Consider the following 16,219-nt stretch of genomic DNA (forward strand, 5'->3'; position numbering starts at 1 on the left):
TTAATGGTTCCAGACTCTAAAATGTGAGAATTTGCTGCTTTTCATTTCTTACATGATTGTAGTGTTGCAACATTATTGATTCATATTTTATTTATTAATCAGTTGATCATTTAGTCTATGATATGTAAAAAAAATTGTGAAAACATGGCATTAAAAATTTCTCAAAGGCCACGATGATGTCTTCAATGTCTAAACCGTTACTGTCATATATGATGAGGAAGAAGAGCAAATGATCACATTTCAGAAGCTGGAAACAGGGAGTGTTTGGAATTTTTTGTTCAAAAAAATTCCAGAAATGATCAATTGATGATCAAAATAGTAACCTAATGGACTAATGGTTGCAGCTGTGCATGGTTGTGAATTCATTATTTTGGGGTTTGGACTGTTTGTCAGACAAAACTAGACACTGGATGACGTCACCTCGCGCTCTACAATATCGCAATTGTCATTTGTCATTGTTTTCTGATGTTTTATAGACTGATCGATTAATCAAGAAAATAATCGACATGTGTGAGTGTGTGCTGGCACTGATGCCTTCACACAGAACAGAAGCAAGATGGAGGACAGTAGGCTGGTCTAGCCTCCTTCTTCCAGCAGAGCTTCACTGATTAACTGTCCGGTCTGGATGAGATGTCAGCAGGCTGTGCAGGGTTCACCGGAGTGAGGGTGCAACATACAGTCTAGATAACAAGACCTTCAACCCGACCCCTGGACTACTGGTTATCTATGACGCTCAGGCATGCTCACGTGCATGAGCAGAAAACTGCTTGATGAATGTTCACAATGTGATTATGTTAATGGACTAGAGTCAGTTTTAAATTTGACTGCAGTCTCATAATCATCATATCCACTGAGAATCATTCTTCTGATATGTTGTGCTTCACTGTGTGAACAGTTTGGATAAAGAACAGGTCTGTTGGTGTGTGAAAGCTGCACAGTGTTCTTACAAGTTTCCCACAGGCCTAATCTACAGAGCTCAAGTCAGACAAAGCCACCAGTTTGAGATAAAGTGATCCCTGAGATATCATAATGTGAGTGGGAATGAATGGGTTGAATAAATGTAAACTAATCTGTAGTGCCAGCATACAGATTCGTTCAATGTGCTTCACTAAGATCAAAAAAGATGGAAAGTGTAATATATGAGTGTGCTCTAATGGAGTTTAAATGGAAACCAAAGGTGTTGTTTTATTTAGAGAACAGCATCATTTTCTTTCAGAGTCATTGAATGGCTTTAATAACAGATACAGTTGTTAATGGAAAAGTGCATTCCAGGCACAGAGCTTCCTCTTAAGCTTTTTAACCTTATCAAATTTTAGTGATCTAAATAACAGTCTTATCTAATCAATCTAATAAAGTCTTGCATGGGTTCTTCATGTTAAGACAAAAATAAACAGTCCAGTTTACATCCAAATGTCATGTAAATTTCCTTAAGTGATATATTCATCCATGATTTGTTCACCAAGTCTGTTTGCATTACACTTCATCACATTATGTTTTGATTGATAAACCAATTTTTCCACCTCAGCCAAGAGTAAATGGCAACAATATTTTTTTTTTTTTTTTCTCCATCTCCCCAATTCTCCAGCATTTCTACATTTGTTTTTTTATTATTTGCAAATGTGACAACGTGCATAAAAACAGGTTCTCAGTTATTTTGTTCAGAAGGGTGTTTTGGAGAAAAAAATCTAACAATGTCTTTACTGAAGTATCTGCCAAATATTTCCTGAGTAAAATGTAAAATAGTGAAAAATGTCCTTTTATAATTGTTTACAGCCCAAGTTGACTAAATCAAATAGCTTGTTTTGTCCAACCAAATCTCTAAAACCTAAATATATTCAGTTTATGATCATATAAGACAGAGAAAAGCAGCACATGCTTACATTAGGAAATAAAGAATTAGGAAATGACTTGAACAGTTAATCCATTTATCAAAATAGATCAACTAACTGATTAATCAACTAATCATTTCAGCTTTCATACTCTGCAATGAGAGGAATCAAAAAAGACAACCTTTTTTGTTATTGCTTCCAAGACACGTGTATTATAACAGTAACACTTTATTATCAAACAAATTTCAAACACCAAATAGGATTTATTGTAATACAGACACAGAGCAGTGAATAAAACAATAAAGCTGCAATATAAAAATGAATAAAAACAGATCAAATTTTACTGCAGACAATTCAGCATTTGAGAGTAAGGAGAGACAGGCTGATGATTTGACTCTGCAGAAGGTTTTATGCCTCTTGTCTTGTGAATACAGGCAGCTCCTACTGCGGCTGAACAATTCATTGAAATATTATTGAAATTGCAGTATAGTCAAGTGCAATATCCACATGGCAGGAGCTGCGATTTTTTTTGATAAAGGTGAAATGTGTCCCAACATACCATTACACATGAAGCATTATAGTGCTTCAGAGATGCCCTGGCCTACAAATCATATTCTTCAGACGTAAGGGAACATACTTGTTTGGCACATACCCCAGCAAAAAGCACATCATCATCATCTTCTTTTTTTTTTTAGTGACCACTTCCACTTAAATCGTGACTCATATCACAATCACACTCAAATTAACCACTATGATATATTTTTTTTTTTGCATATGGTTAAGCCCTAGCTCCTACCTTACATGACACATAAGGGTGCTCTATATTCTGTGCTGCTGGAGCTTTGTGCACTGGGCTGATCCACGTGTGTGGTTGGCTGCCTGCAGGGTTGCTAAAGCCTGTGATTCAGCACTTCGCCACTAATCAGTTCCACCCTCCAATTGGGTGGCTTATGTCTCTCACAGATGAGTGTCAGATGGATTATAATCAGATATTTATAATTCATATATAGCAGGGTCTTAACAATACTCTGCTATGAGGAGGTGGGCACCTTGCTATCCTGGGAAGATATAAAGAATTTAACAAGAGTAATGGTCTCTTTTTCAGGAAAGCCCTGCTCTACGCTCACACAGTTATGAGCATTCTCACCTGGAAACTCCCCAGTGCAACCACAGTGACGACAGTCTGTTGGCTGACGGGCCCTGCTCAGGAGCAGCTCTCTGGTTTAATTAATCTTTCACACACTCAGTCCATAGAATTATCCTGCCTGTCAGGAGACAGAACTGGCAACCTGAAGGGTCGCCAGTTAAGTGCTAGTTTCCATCTAGGACTGTATAGGTCATGAGGTTTGCCTGCTACCTGACTTTTGCTGAGACTTTTCTCTTTTAATATGGACAAAATTAATTCATTGTGGCATGACATAAAATGTTCTGGGGAAAAAAGAGTGCCCCATAGAAAATAACCTAAAAACTGTTGACATTATTGTTTTTACAGGAGGTTGTCCTGTCTCTAAATGCTGAAAATGTGCACAGTGGAACTATTATTTCCTTGCACCGATGTTTGTTTGTTTTTTTGAAACCCTCTGGCTGTGTGTGCATTGTTGATTGTTAGTGTGTGGAAAATCTGTCCATATATTTTGTGTTTTTTGGGTGTGCATGATCTTGTTCTGGCCCCTTATTGGTGTATCAGCTGATCTTTCTATAACTTTGATCCAGTTTGATTGTTAAGTCATGCACAATGGTTTGGACAGGATTTGGGCAGCTTCTCTTGATCTCCAGGAACCAAATGCTGAACTTCACATCCAGTTTTCAGTGGACAGCAGAGGTGTTGTCCATCTGTAGAATATTGCTAAAATAGACTGAATTACCTTTATTTCAGAGCAGCTTGTATCATTGAGGATTTCATTAATTGGACGTTGATTGGGCCTTATAAGACTAGGTCAAAACCTAGTATATGGCTGGACCATGTATGGTCAGTGTGTGAAGCTGGGGCCAGTTTGTTACAGGTATAGTCAGTGGTAGTGTCTATAATGTGAATTCCTGGATATGAAATGTTCATCAGCAATTTGTCTGTCATGGTTCCAGTAATATTCGTTGTATAAGTGTACTGAAGTATCATATCACATGACACAAGCAACGTTTGAGTCAAAAAAAGGTTATAAATGCAGCAAGAACAATACTTTCCACTCATATCTTGGGATGTTTGCTTTAAAAGAGAACTAATTATAACTATCTTAATTATCTGTTAACTCCCCCTGCTCTTTCATCTGTTCCTATACGTGGATGTCTGTAAACATATGATCTCATCCATATGGTTACGTAGGATTAGCATGCTAGGCTAACAGTCAGTTGCGTCATGATTTCTTTCAGAGTACACAAATACTTTAAACACACCTGTCACTGACTGCGCTCACTCTACCCCGCTGAGAGTGAGTTGTGCTCGAGGACGTCATAGAAACTGTTTGCGCCAATTCATTTTGAAAGAGCAACTGCCAACAGGGAAACTCCAACACTGGGCTGGCCAACCAATGGTGTAACTCCATCACTCAGTGAGTCAGTCAGTGACAGACAGACATTTGTGTGTTATAGGGCTGGTCTTTGGTTGGTCCAGCCAAATACCTTATTCCACACTGATTCCTCTCCTGTAGGTTATCTCAGGACATCTCAAGCCAATGCATTGGTTTTTTGAAATGAGTTTTTCTCTTCAGTCCTCCACTTATCTGAAAGAATAATTCTACTGCATTGTAAACTCTGCCTCATCTATACCAAAATCCTACCCTCATTAAGCCGGTCTGTATCAGCCTGCCTCCGCTTTGCTTGGTATAAAATCTTCTTGTGACTTTGACTCTGACTTTTCTAATTTGTTTTTGATGAGTTCTTTTTTTTCACCCTGGGAGCCATCTCCAGACACAACAGTCATTCCCTGTAATTCAATTCCTTCTCTGTAGCCATGTGAGCAATACCCCCTTTCTTGTTTATGCAAGTGTTTAATAACCACATAACTGTTCTCATCTGTTTTTACAAGGCTGAAGCAGGATCACATTGAAATTGAACTCTGGAAATAAAGCTGTTTTAATCATTGACCTTTAATGAAACCACAGTTACAAATCACAACCCTGCAACATGACAGTTGACTTGATACGACTTAAGAAATATATTTATTTTGCAGTTCCATACCATATTCAGACTTTCATGCCAATCAAGATGTACCTCACAACCAGAGAACAATCCGTGTGTCTGCTAAAACAGCCTCACCTCAAGGTCCATTTAGTATCTGTTCTGGAGATTTAGATCCCATCACGCAACCTTCCCTGGCAAGCTACCATGGAGGAGAGGTTCTTAAAATGTTCAGAAGAATTGAAATTTAGGCATAGAGGAATGTCGTGTGATTCGATCAAATGCTCCAGAACGGCTACTAAATGGACCTTGATGGGAGATTGTTTTTTTTGAAATGCTGCCTCCAAGGTCAAGAATGACCTCCAATGCATTTTGAATCTGCGTACTGTCTCCCTGCTTTCCTCTGCTTGTGGATTTTCTAGTCACTTGCATTTCCCACAAACCACACACTCATTTTTACATTAAAAAAATGTGTGAAATAACAAAAATAAGATCCTTTTTTTGTTTGTATTCCAATCTCTCCTAGATTGACTGAAATGATTCAGTGAATGGATGAGAAATAGCTGTTATGTTGTTGCTTGTCAGTGGAGCAGGAGTTTCCAGGGTATTCTGAGGTGACATTTTGAGGGGTTATGCTATTCTATTCTCTCATAATAGCGTCGGATGTTTGTGTTTAATTACATCTAATTCCAGTTGTTAATGCAGTTACAACATGCAGCCTCCAGTAATAAGAGCTGAATTGAATTGGAAAATCATCCACAGCTTCACTTCACTCTTTGCTCATCTTTACTGTCAGGACATGTCTGAATAGCAGTGGTGACTGGCAGCTACTGGAGACACATTCAGTCTGCTCTTTAACTTCTTTTGCAGCGTTTTTATAACTTTTTTTTTTTATAAACCTCCAGCAGGTTCAAGTAAAGGAGTGAATTAGAAATTGAAAATGCAGTAAGACTCCGTCCACCAGCAGCTTACTTTCACTTAAATCCCCCAAAGACCCACACATTCCTCATCAATCACCGGTTGCATCAATTCTATCAAATCAGCTTCCTGTTATTGCTGTTGTAGGCAGTTCCTTGTAATTTATTTGCATCGTTTGCTTCTTTAGATGGCTTTGTTTGTACAGTTGGCAGTAAGGAAGGTAAGGATGAAGTGTGCAGGAGTGGAGTGAACTGCAGCAGAGTAGTAGGTTGGATTTAATACCATTTGTGTTCTTGTAGTATCTGAATGAAACAAAGATTCATACAGCTAAGACTGTTCTTTGAGGGTATGTTTGCTTTGCCTTTTTAAAGCCAACTGACAGCAGTCACACTGAAACTGTGTGTCTCTACTAGAGAAACAGCTCACACATCTGAGTTTTCACAAGTGGTTAATGGTTACTGTGGAGAGAAAACAGGTCAGCAGGCCAACCAAGATATACTTTTTAAAAGATCTGGATGTGTGTGTGTTTGAAATGTTGTGTATTCAAAATATACTGGAACAATTCACAGTAAAAAATATTGTTTATAAATTACAATGTTGAGGTGAATCCAAGTGAAAGCTATTATTCTATCATTTTATAGATCACTTTATTTAAGGCTATATAGGAAAAAGATGAGCTACAGAATTACATTTAAATGTTGATATGACTAATGCTCAAAAGGAGCTGCATTAGCAGGATGATAACTGTGATATGCATTTCTACTAAAAGAAGTAGATTGCTCTGAAGTATTGCTACCCAAAATCCTGTCTGTCTGTCAGTCAGTCAGCTGGGAAAGCTTTACGTTTAAACATGAAGCCATATGGACTGTACTGCCCTCTACTGGCGGGTGTCAGTGTAGTGTAAAACCAAACACAACTGACCTGAGTTTGATTGAAACGTGTGAAAATAAAAAGCCAATGCATTTTCCCCCACTATAACTTTGATTTGTAACAGATACATCTTACATATGCTAATCATTAATTACTGATCAGTTAGTTGCCATTAAGAGTTTGATTGATCAAAAATATATGAACTCACACTGGCTAAAGATGGTGCAACAGTATTTGTGCATCAGTACCATTTTTTGCGTGTTGAATTTCTAACAGTTAGGATAACTGCACTGATCAGATCAGATTCCATGATGCAGCACTGCATGAGTGGATCCTCCATACACCAGGAAGAGCTCAGCACTAGATGTGTCTAACCTTGATATTGTGTTGTTGTTGTGTCTGTGCTTAAATAGTGCAGCATTGACAGGAAGTGTCGGGTGTTTGTGGCAACAAACAGTTAACTGTAGGTCAGACTGGAGCAGATTTGGAAAACTGTTTTCTCCCAGTAATGTGACCTGATTGTTGATGGAGAGATGTGGTTGCCCGGGTGAAATAAGAGAGAGAACTAAAGTGGTGATGATGGTAATAAGCTCAGATTCCCAGTAGGTATCATATTACTGCAGGATTGTGGCAAAGCGCTAACCTTCCCAGCATGACTGATGCAAGAGTAATGGTGTAAATTGAACTTCCAGTGGATTTAGATGTTGCATTACCACACTCCAGTGTAGGTAGCCAAGCTAAAATATTTTTTTTTATTTATTTATTTGCTATACTGTGCCCACCTCAGCCTGCTAGTGTTACAACACTGCTCTCCAGCCTAAAGTGCAGCATGAAATGGCACGTCTAAAAAGCCTGCAGCATAGCTCATTAAGTCAGTCCATGTTTTTTTTTTTACAGTCTTCCTGACTACTGGGACAGCAGTCAATCACTAATGGCAGTAGTTCATTGATCATTTAAGCTATAAAATGTTTTAAAAAATGACTTGCCCATGCCCAAATTAATGCCCTAAAATACTTTTGTTTAATCAACAGTCCAAAATCCTAACTGTACACTTTTTATATTGATATGAAACATCTTAAATCAGCTAATTTGTATTTGCAACCAGCAAATCTTCAGCTTGTTTTAATTGATGAATGAACGAATGAAGGAAATAACTATTTAATTGATGATGGTGATGGTCCAGTTTAGACTACAGTGCTTTCAGTGTACAGCTGATTCTGGAAAGCTCCATCAGTGTTTGATCTGGATGTAGTGACAATAGAGCTGTATGTGTTTCATCACAGCAGCCGAGCAAGCAAGGTAATTGTTGCTATTGGAACTAGTATCACACACACACATACACACACACACACTGACATAGCTTTTTCTTTGGAAGTGCAGTAGAGGACAATAGAGCATGTGTCATATGAAGTGCTGTGTTCCTCATATTGCTAACGTTTACAGGTCTGTACTAACACAGATCATCACACGGGGAGACCGTGGACTAGACTCTCTGTGTGTGTGTGTGTGTGTGTGTGTGTGTGTGTGTGTGTGTGTGTGCACACTTGCAGTTGTGTTTCCACAGATGCAGGTTAGCGTGTACTTGTGCTGTTGCCAGGAGTAGAGAAGTGCTGAAGTACTGGTTTTACTCCCATTTCCACAACTGTGCTTTCACATTGTGAACATAACTTCCACAGAATTACAATTTGATCTAGTTTTGAGGAATTAAAGAAGAAGTCCAATATTTTGGATGATTTGATTCATCCAGAATCGGATGTGTGGATAGCGTTTTTAGAGGAACTTATAAAAATGTTTCATTTCCTCCTCCTGCTAGTCACTAACTTTGTTTGCCATTTGGTCCTGGGCAGGTAGCATTACTGTAGGTTTATCAAAGATTTTTCTTTTCCCTGAGAACATCTGTCTGCTGCTGCTGGAAACAGGGTTGATGAGAGCAGAATTAGTGGGCCACACAACCAAAACAATGAACTAAAAGAGGCTAAACTGCTGTGAGAGTGGAGGGGAACTGTAAAGTGTGGTGATTGTTTCCTGTGGGTTCGTCACTATGACTCACATCTTTTCACATTACTAGCAGTGTAGTAATTAGTGTATTAGCAATAATTGGCATCATACATTGAAAATTGCGTTAGAGCTGACCTTTTACACACACACGTGTCAAATATGCTGACTGGCTGTAATAAACGTGTCATATATTATGTCTTTTGTCAGGTGGCTCTATTGTTCATTCAACAGATTCATAGAAAAAACCCCACAGTAATTAATTGAAACATTAGTTCAGGCTGAAGTTGCGCTTGCATCAGCTGATTGATATCAGCTGCTGTTAATTCACTATCAGTGACTCACTCATAATCTGATTTACAACCAGATATTATAAATTTATTTTCGAAATCTCTAATACTGACCCTAATACACCGTCAGATCGAACTCCTGATGCTGTAAAGCAGATCTGCCCCACTCATTAGTCAGAATCACAAGTTGATGCTCCTGAAATTGTTCAGCACAGAGCTTTGTTCATGGTACACCTCTAATGGACTGTAGCTCAGGGTTAGATGTTTTTGTCTGCAAGATCAGTTATGAAAATTACCCACATTTACATTTTTCCCCACATACACCATGATTGAGCAAGCTGTGGTAGCAGGCTACTTGAGGTAGCATCCGGACAGGCTAATAAACAGTCAAGTTCCCTTTTTCTTACCAAGAAACACAGTATGAACTGTTAACAAACAGAAGCGTAAGTTGTTGAACAGTTGTTGAACACCTCTGATTTCATCCCCTCTGTCTCTCTGTGCCTCTCTAGTCACCGATGTGGAATTGAAGCGGCTGAAGGATGCCTTCAAGAGAACCAGCGGCCTCTCCTATTACATGACCCAGCAGTGCTTCTACAGGGAAGTGCTGGGAGATGGAGTTCCCCCTAAAGTTGCTGAGGTAAGCCACAGTGATGTCACACACTGAGTGCCATTCAACTTAACAGTTCGTATGAAGTGATGGTCGAACCTTTGCGAAAGAGGATATATCTGATAAAGTACAAGTACTAGCTTGAAACCCTGTAACTTTAGACAAATTGGAGAAGACGTGGGTGGTTTTGTTGAGTGTGTTATGGGACTTGGGATCAATATCAGCCTGGATTGCATTACAGCTAAGTCTTCCTAGCTGAAGGTATAGAGTCAGGGTGATAACCGGAGTTAGTCACAACACAGACTTTTTAGCCCTCTGTGTTCTCCTCCTGTAATTAAATGCCATACATCCAGAGTAGATGTCTAGCATAGGCAGGTAGATCTTTAATAACCTGGAAATAATTAAGAATACCTCTCCCTAACCCATCCAGTGCCCTAACTTATCTGCAGTCTTAGTGCAGCTCTGCATACCATTAGAGTCCTTGTAGGTACTCCCTTAATGTTACATACATTATTTCCTGTTGAAACAGAAGGATGGAGAAGGACATTAGACAGTGAGGGATCAATCTTTAAGTGTAAACCCATCGCTCTCAATTATGGAGGGAAAGGCTGAAGACATGGCAGTAGCAAGAGCTGTCAGTGCCTCTAAACTGGTCAAAAAAATGTATGTATTAAAGTTAAGTATTTGTGTCACAGAATTAAAGCAGTTTTCCTCTGTCACTTATCAAGCAGACAGGGAGGTAGAGCTGTGGTTCTGTAATCTTCTTTAAAGTAACACTCTCAGTCAGTGAAGCAATCCAAACGGACCTAATGACCTGCAGTCCAACTAACTCCAAATAGAAATCGAATCTGAGCCCGCTGAGGAGCGTCTCTCCTGCGTGGCTCCTGACATCGCTGTCAGCAGAATTGTTGATCACACTTGACAAAAGTAGCTGTGCCAAATTTGCTAGCATTGAGCACTGGAGCTGCTGATTTCATTAGTTTTATTTCCAGTACAGTTAATTTTGTCATTAGGTGATTTTGATTAGGTTTATAGCTCACTGTGCTGTTATCCTGGTGGTTCTGTGTACAGTGATGGAGGTACAGATGGGTTCTGATAGTTGGCATTTGGTTGGCAAAATAACCAGATTCTTTTAGCTCCAACACCAATAAATGTATCGAACCTTTTATCTTTTCCTCACTCTTTTTTTTTTTAAATATATTTTAATAGCAAAAAGCAACGGAAAACATATAGTTAGCAGCTTTTCATTATTAGCTGACTGTCTATGGTCAAAATGACAGACATCAGATTTGCCTTGAGGTTTGTCTGGTCTATGGTTAATGTTCTTTCTGCAGCTGGTTTCTGTATTCAGACCGATTGCTTGTGACACATCACTGTAACACCACTGTGTGAACATCAGTGGAGACTCTTCTCTAGAGAAACAATCAGCTGATCACGTCACATCAATTTAAGAATCGCCCAGCTCAAACTTTGACTCATATCAGATCAACATTTGAATCTGATCAAGACAACAGTTGTGAGTCAGGACCTTCAATGTTTGTAATTCACCAGCTACAGTAGCTTGCAGTCTACAGCTGTTAACTGAATGTGTTACATACATATAATTAACATGTCATATATTATGCTGCTCATCTCATTTTCAGGCTTTGAACATTAATTGGGCTGCCATTAAAAACTTCTCAGCCTTCTCAGCCAACAAAAGCTGATTAGATGTGTTTGAGATGCAGTCATTTTAGCCTTTAGTTACTTGCGGATGTTGTAAGGTAAACTTCAGAAGCTTTGATCATGGATTCAGTATTAAAGTATTCTGATTTGATAAGTGGATTTGGTACTGGATTTGAATTTGCTAAAATGCTTAAACTCCCCACCCTACATGCAGAAAGAAAAAGAAAAAAGTGCAAGGATTGGACTGACAAAAGGCAGTGTGATGATAGTATCATGGAAGAGGCAGCTCTAGAACCTATGATGTAGTCGATCAATCACTGTCGCCTGTTTAGCTGAATCTGACAGATCCTGACGTGTCTAATCTCATGATGATCAATTTAGTAAGGAGATGACTCATTAGGTACTTTGCTGTGTGATGTCTGTGCTCTTTTTCTGTTGCAAGTTTGTCTTATATTTCAGTGTACTCATTTCCTCTGACTTCATATAGGACAGGTTGGATTTTAGTTGAAGGTCTCTGCCATAATATGGTGCATGAAACCCTTTTTATGTAGAACTTGCCTGTGTTAGCCCATCAAAACAGCAGCAGAAAAAATGAGTTCAGCACAGCAGTTCTTCAGGATACATTGATAAGTCATACCTATGCTTCAGATGCGTGGATAGGGCCAGTGTTAGTCATCCTGTCCGCCCCCGATCTGCTGCCAGACTCCTTTAAACACAGTGCTTAGGAGTCCTCATTAAACACTATACAGCATGTGTCTTCTCTCTCCTTCCTCTCATCATCCCTCCCCTTTCTCCTGTCCTTTTGTCACCATGGCAGCCGTTACTGCGGCGACAGCTGTCCAGATGTAAGCTTACTGCTGGTCTCTTCAAACAGAAGCGTGGCCGCTGCACATTCTGACAGTTCAAAGAAAGCCCAAGCCTAATCGCTCAGTCAACAAACAGATGTGTTCTTTTTAACGTGCTGAAATCTCAGCAACACAAGATACATTAGACTTGAATTAACACGTTCTTTTTATACAGATGCAGTGCTCATCAGCGGCCATGCAGGGAGGATGCATAACGCTTTCATGTATTAGATAAAAATAGAATCAGTGTTTCAAACAGGAGACAGCTCAGATTTAGCTGTGATGCCATTAGCAATGTTTCAAATGATCCTAAACAGTTGGGATTTACAGATTTCTCTTTATAGACTACAAAGGGCCACGCACGGCATTGTGCCTTCTTCAAAGGATGAGTTTTGAGTCAGTGGAGTCCACTGCCTCTTCCTGTTTTCACTTAGATATAGTTTCCATAATGGGAAAATATATGCATGAATAAATACACTTAAAAATCAGGGGAATAACATGATGAAGAATATCTCATCACCTGAACAACATGCTGCTCTAATTCAGCTGTTCTCATTATCCACACTTGCAACACACATTGTTATTTTTCTGTTTTGTCACATCACATTATATCACATAATAGTAAACACTAACAGAATGTAGGCCTCAGTGACACATCGTCCCATTCAAAGGGAAGAATGTTGTGTAGGAGGGATTGTGTAGTTCCTGTGTGGCTTATAGCAGTCCCTGCCTGAACCGATGCACCAGCAAAAGTGGCCTCTTTGTACAGTCCAAGAACATCATATTTTGTTGAAGACCAATGAGCAGTGTGTGAATATTCGACGATTCTTAACATTCATTGTGTTATGAGTGAGTTTAAGTCAAAATAAGGTGTCTAGAAGTAGATTCTGCCTGAAAATGCTACAAAATGATGTAATATGGTGAAGAGGAAATACATTTGCCAACAGGAACAGTGTCCACAAGTAGATCCTCATCAACATTCTGATGAGGATTAAAAAAATCCCTTTTTTTAAAAACTCTTCATTGTGAGTCTGTTATTATAGAGTAATGCTAAATCAGTGGAGAACTCCTTTAATATTATAAACTACTGACTCTGAACAGAGCTTTGAGCCCAGTCAGTGCCTTTGACAGCCTCAGCCTCTCCTAACTGCAGTTTATTGAAGGGTCATTGTGTTACAAGTAGGTCTATTAGCCACATTATGTTGGTGCCATTGAGAAATCCTATTCAGCATCATGTCATAGCTGAAGCCTTGGATGCAACCCCCAACATGAGGGTCCGTACAGCACACAGGCTCACTGAATGGAAATGATGAAAATGACGTGGATCATATGCTGTGGCCTTCACAGTCACCAGATCTCAACCTAACTGAAAATCTATGGGGGATTTCAGAGTGATGTGTTAGACAGCGCTCTCTCCCACCATCATCAAAACAGCAAATGATGGAATATCTTTTGGAAGAATGCTGTTCGTCGCTCCAGTAAGAGTTCAAAATGCTCAGAGATCTATGACAAGGAGCAGTGAAGCTGTTCTGGAGGCTTATAACCAAACATCACCTTACAAAGACACTTTGTGTTGCTTTATCCTTTCATATGTCAGCTTTTTGGATATACCAGAGTTCAGTTTCATAATACAGATTCAGACAAACTATGCTTGCTCCATCAAAGCAAACACTTCATAACAAGGACAGACAGAGTAGCAGATGTGTGATTTAATGTTTAGTTTTCAGAATAGAAAAGCAGAACTATCCAGCTTGTTAACCCGACATCTCTGACAGAGTGAAGCCATCTGGAGCAACTGTGTTACATGTTTTTAGGTATCTTGGCCTTTTTGCAGTTTGAAGGCAGTGTATGAAGTTTCTGAACATGGTTCAAGGAAATATATATAAAAAATAATGCATTAAAATAGCTGCGTAATTTTTATCTCTTTTTAGTTACACTCTATTGGCTATGACTGTAAATGTCCCCAAAGTGGGGACATGGTTTCATTTACTGTCTGAGGGGTTTACCCAGAATTTCTGCTGAATACTACTATCAATTTTTTAAGAAATTTACTACTAGCATCATTTGTATATAAGCTAAAATAATAATACAGGTTAAACATTTTGGAATTGGAGCGATGTTGCTGCAGTAGAGTATGATAGAGGAACGCTGTTGTTGCTTCGCTGAGACAGAAGCCTGATCCAACTGAGATTGTCAATCAAAACAACACTTTTCAGTTAGTTTGTGACTTTGACATAATGACAGATGTTGACAGATGTGCTGCCATCTCACCAGGAAAGTAAACATCCTGTCAGGCAGACTGACATGGAGTAAGGTTTTGGACAACTACATGAGAGGAAATCTATTTATGAATAAAATTTCATTTCTCATACAACTATCCTACACTGCGTGAGTGTGGTTTGGGAAAATCAAGCACCTAAGGATCATGCAGATGTATCCACATTTTACTGGACTGGAATGTTAAGTTGCACTATTGCAGTTTAGCATTGTCAATATTTGTCAATTAGTCGATTGACTATAAATTAAGCCGCAACTATTTTGATAATTGATTCATTGTTTAAGTCATTTTTTAAGCAAATATACCCCATCTTCTCTGTTTCCATTAGACCCTCACTGCCCGGTAAATGTCCATGTCTGTCAAACTCTACCATTCCGGTTTGTAATGTAGGCTTTCTGTTATAAATTTCTAAATAATATAAGTTATAAATAGTCTGATGACATCACAATAATATCAGGGGTATTTTCTCAGACTTGAGAACTGTTTTCACAGACTGAGTACTTTCCATGATGAGTAAACTGAACTTTACCTTCGAGATTGGTGGAATTCCCCTGTAATCTCTGCTATTTTACTCTCTGTTACCTGTTTTTGCATACACTGTATAGTTGTGTACTGTACAGTTTTTAAATCAAAGAATAGAAATGACAGTGTTTGCATGAATTTAGTAAATGTGCAGCAGATCATAGTGTTGAGCAGATAAGACATTAATGAATTAATCAAGCCACTGCAGTTTTACTACTAGCCGTTTAGCACTAAAGATTAAAAAATTAATTATTGAACTTGTCCTTTTCAGGAATCGTGAGGCGTTTTCATTCATGCAGTATTTCATACATGTTGTTACATTTTATGAACAATATCAGTGGGGCAATCAGTATTTGTATTGAGGATGAATGGTAAGCAAGAGCAGTTGTAGTTGAGCAACTAGTTTTAGTAACTGAATACAGAAGATAATAACAAGAATGCAGCAATGGGGGAAGTTAAGCAGATTTAGAAGTTTGCAAAGTATGACACATTTTGACTTCCTTTTTTTTCAAACCGCAAGTGAAGCTCCTCTGCTGTGAGTGACCTAATGGACATGGACACACTTCATTAGCTCACTGACTGCACAGTCATCTCACTACGCCTCACATATATACAGTACAAGACAACTTTACAGCTTTGTTATTCATGCTGCAAGTGCAACAGCGCCCACTAGCATTGACTGCTAACTCACTGAAAAGAGCTGGGCTGGTTTGGATTTTTTAATGTCGATATAAATATTTTTGTACTGATGATGAATATATTTTTGTCTTTGCGTTTTTGTAGTGCTTGATTTAACTCTGACATTTATATGTGACCAGGAAGCAGCCTCAACTATCATTCGAACTGGCCAGTGTCTATATTTTTAAATTATTCTTTCCTCCTTCTCTTTTAAATGTTGCATTGAGGAATAATGAAATAACTTCACGAAAAATGTGAGACAGAGACACTGCTCAACAATCTGGCGATCATTTTGTTTAAGGGATACAGACCACTTTATGTTGTACACTCCTTAACAAACAGAGCTGGTTCCAGATGGGTCACAATACACATGTTGTCAGGTCTTGTCACCACCTTGCTGTCAGAACAGTAACTTTTCTAGAATGTGTGATTTTTCCTCTTTTTTCCTCTTGTGCTTTTCAGTGTTGTGATGCCTTGACAATTGTGTCACTCTAACTAGTACAATGGAAAGCGCTTATAGTGATCACATCTGTCCGGGTCAAATTGATCACTATAAGTGGTTGATTACTATAACTGTTTTTTTTCTTTTTCTTTATTTATTATGTAGA

General features: G+C 38.8%; 1 protein-coding gene across 8 annotated transcripts in view; it reads left to right on the top strand.

Moving 5' to 3' along the window:
• The window catches only part of usp32 (ubiquitin specific peptidase 32), a 66,004-nt gene that overhangs the window by 9,502 nt on the left and 40,283 nt on the right, over positions 1–16,219 (top strand). For all 8 annotated transcript variants that reach the window (XM_067593827.1, XM_067593832.1, XM_067593833.1 and 5 more), the window contains exon 2: positions 9,526–9,653. In XM_067593827.1, coding sequence (XP_067449928.1) covers positions 9,526–9,653 — 128 coding nt within the window. The remainder of the gene's footprint in view (positions 1–9,525; positions 9,654–16,219) is intronic.

This window comes from Thunnus thynnus, chromosome 7 (genome assembly GCF_963924715.1).
Source record: "Thunnus thynnus chromosome 7, fThuThy2.1, whole genome shotgun sequence".
Lineage (NCBI taxonomy): Eukaryota > Metazoa > Chordata > Actinopteri > Scombriformes > Scombridae > Thunnus > Thunnus thynnus.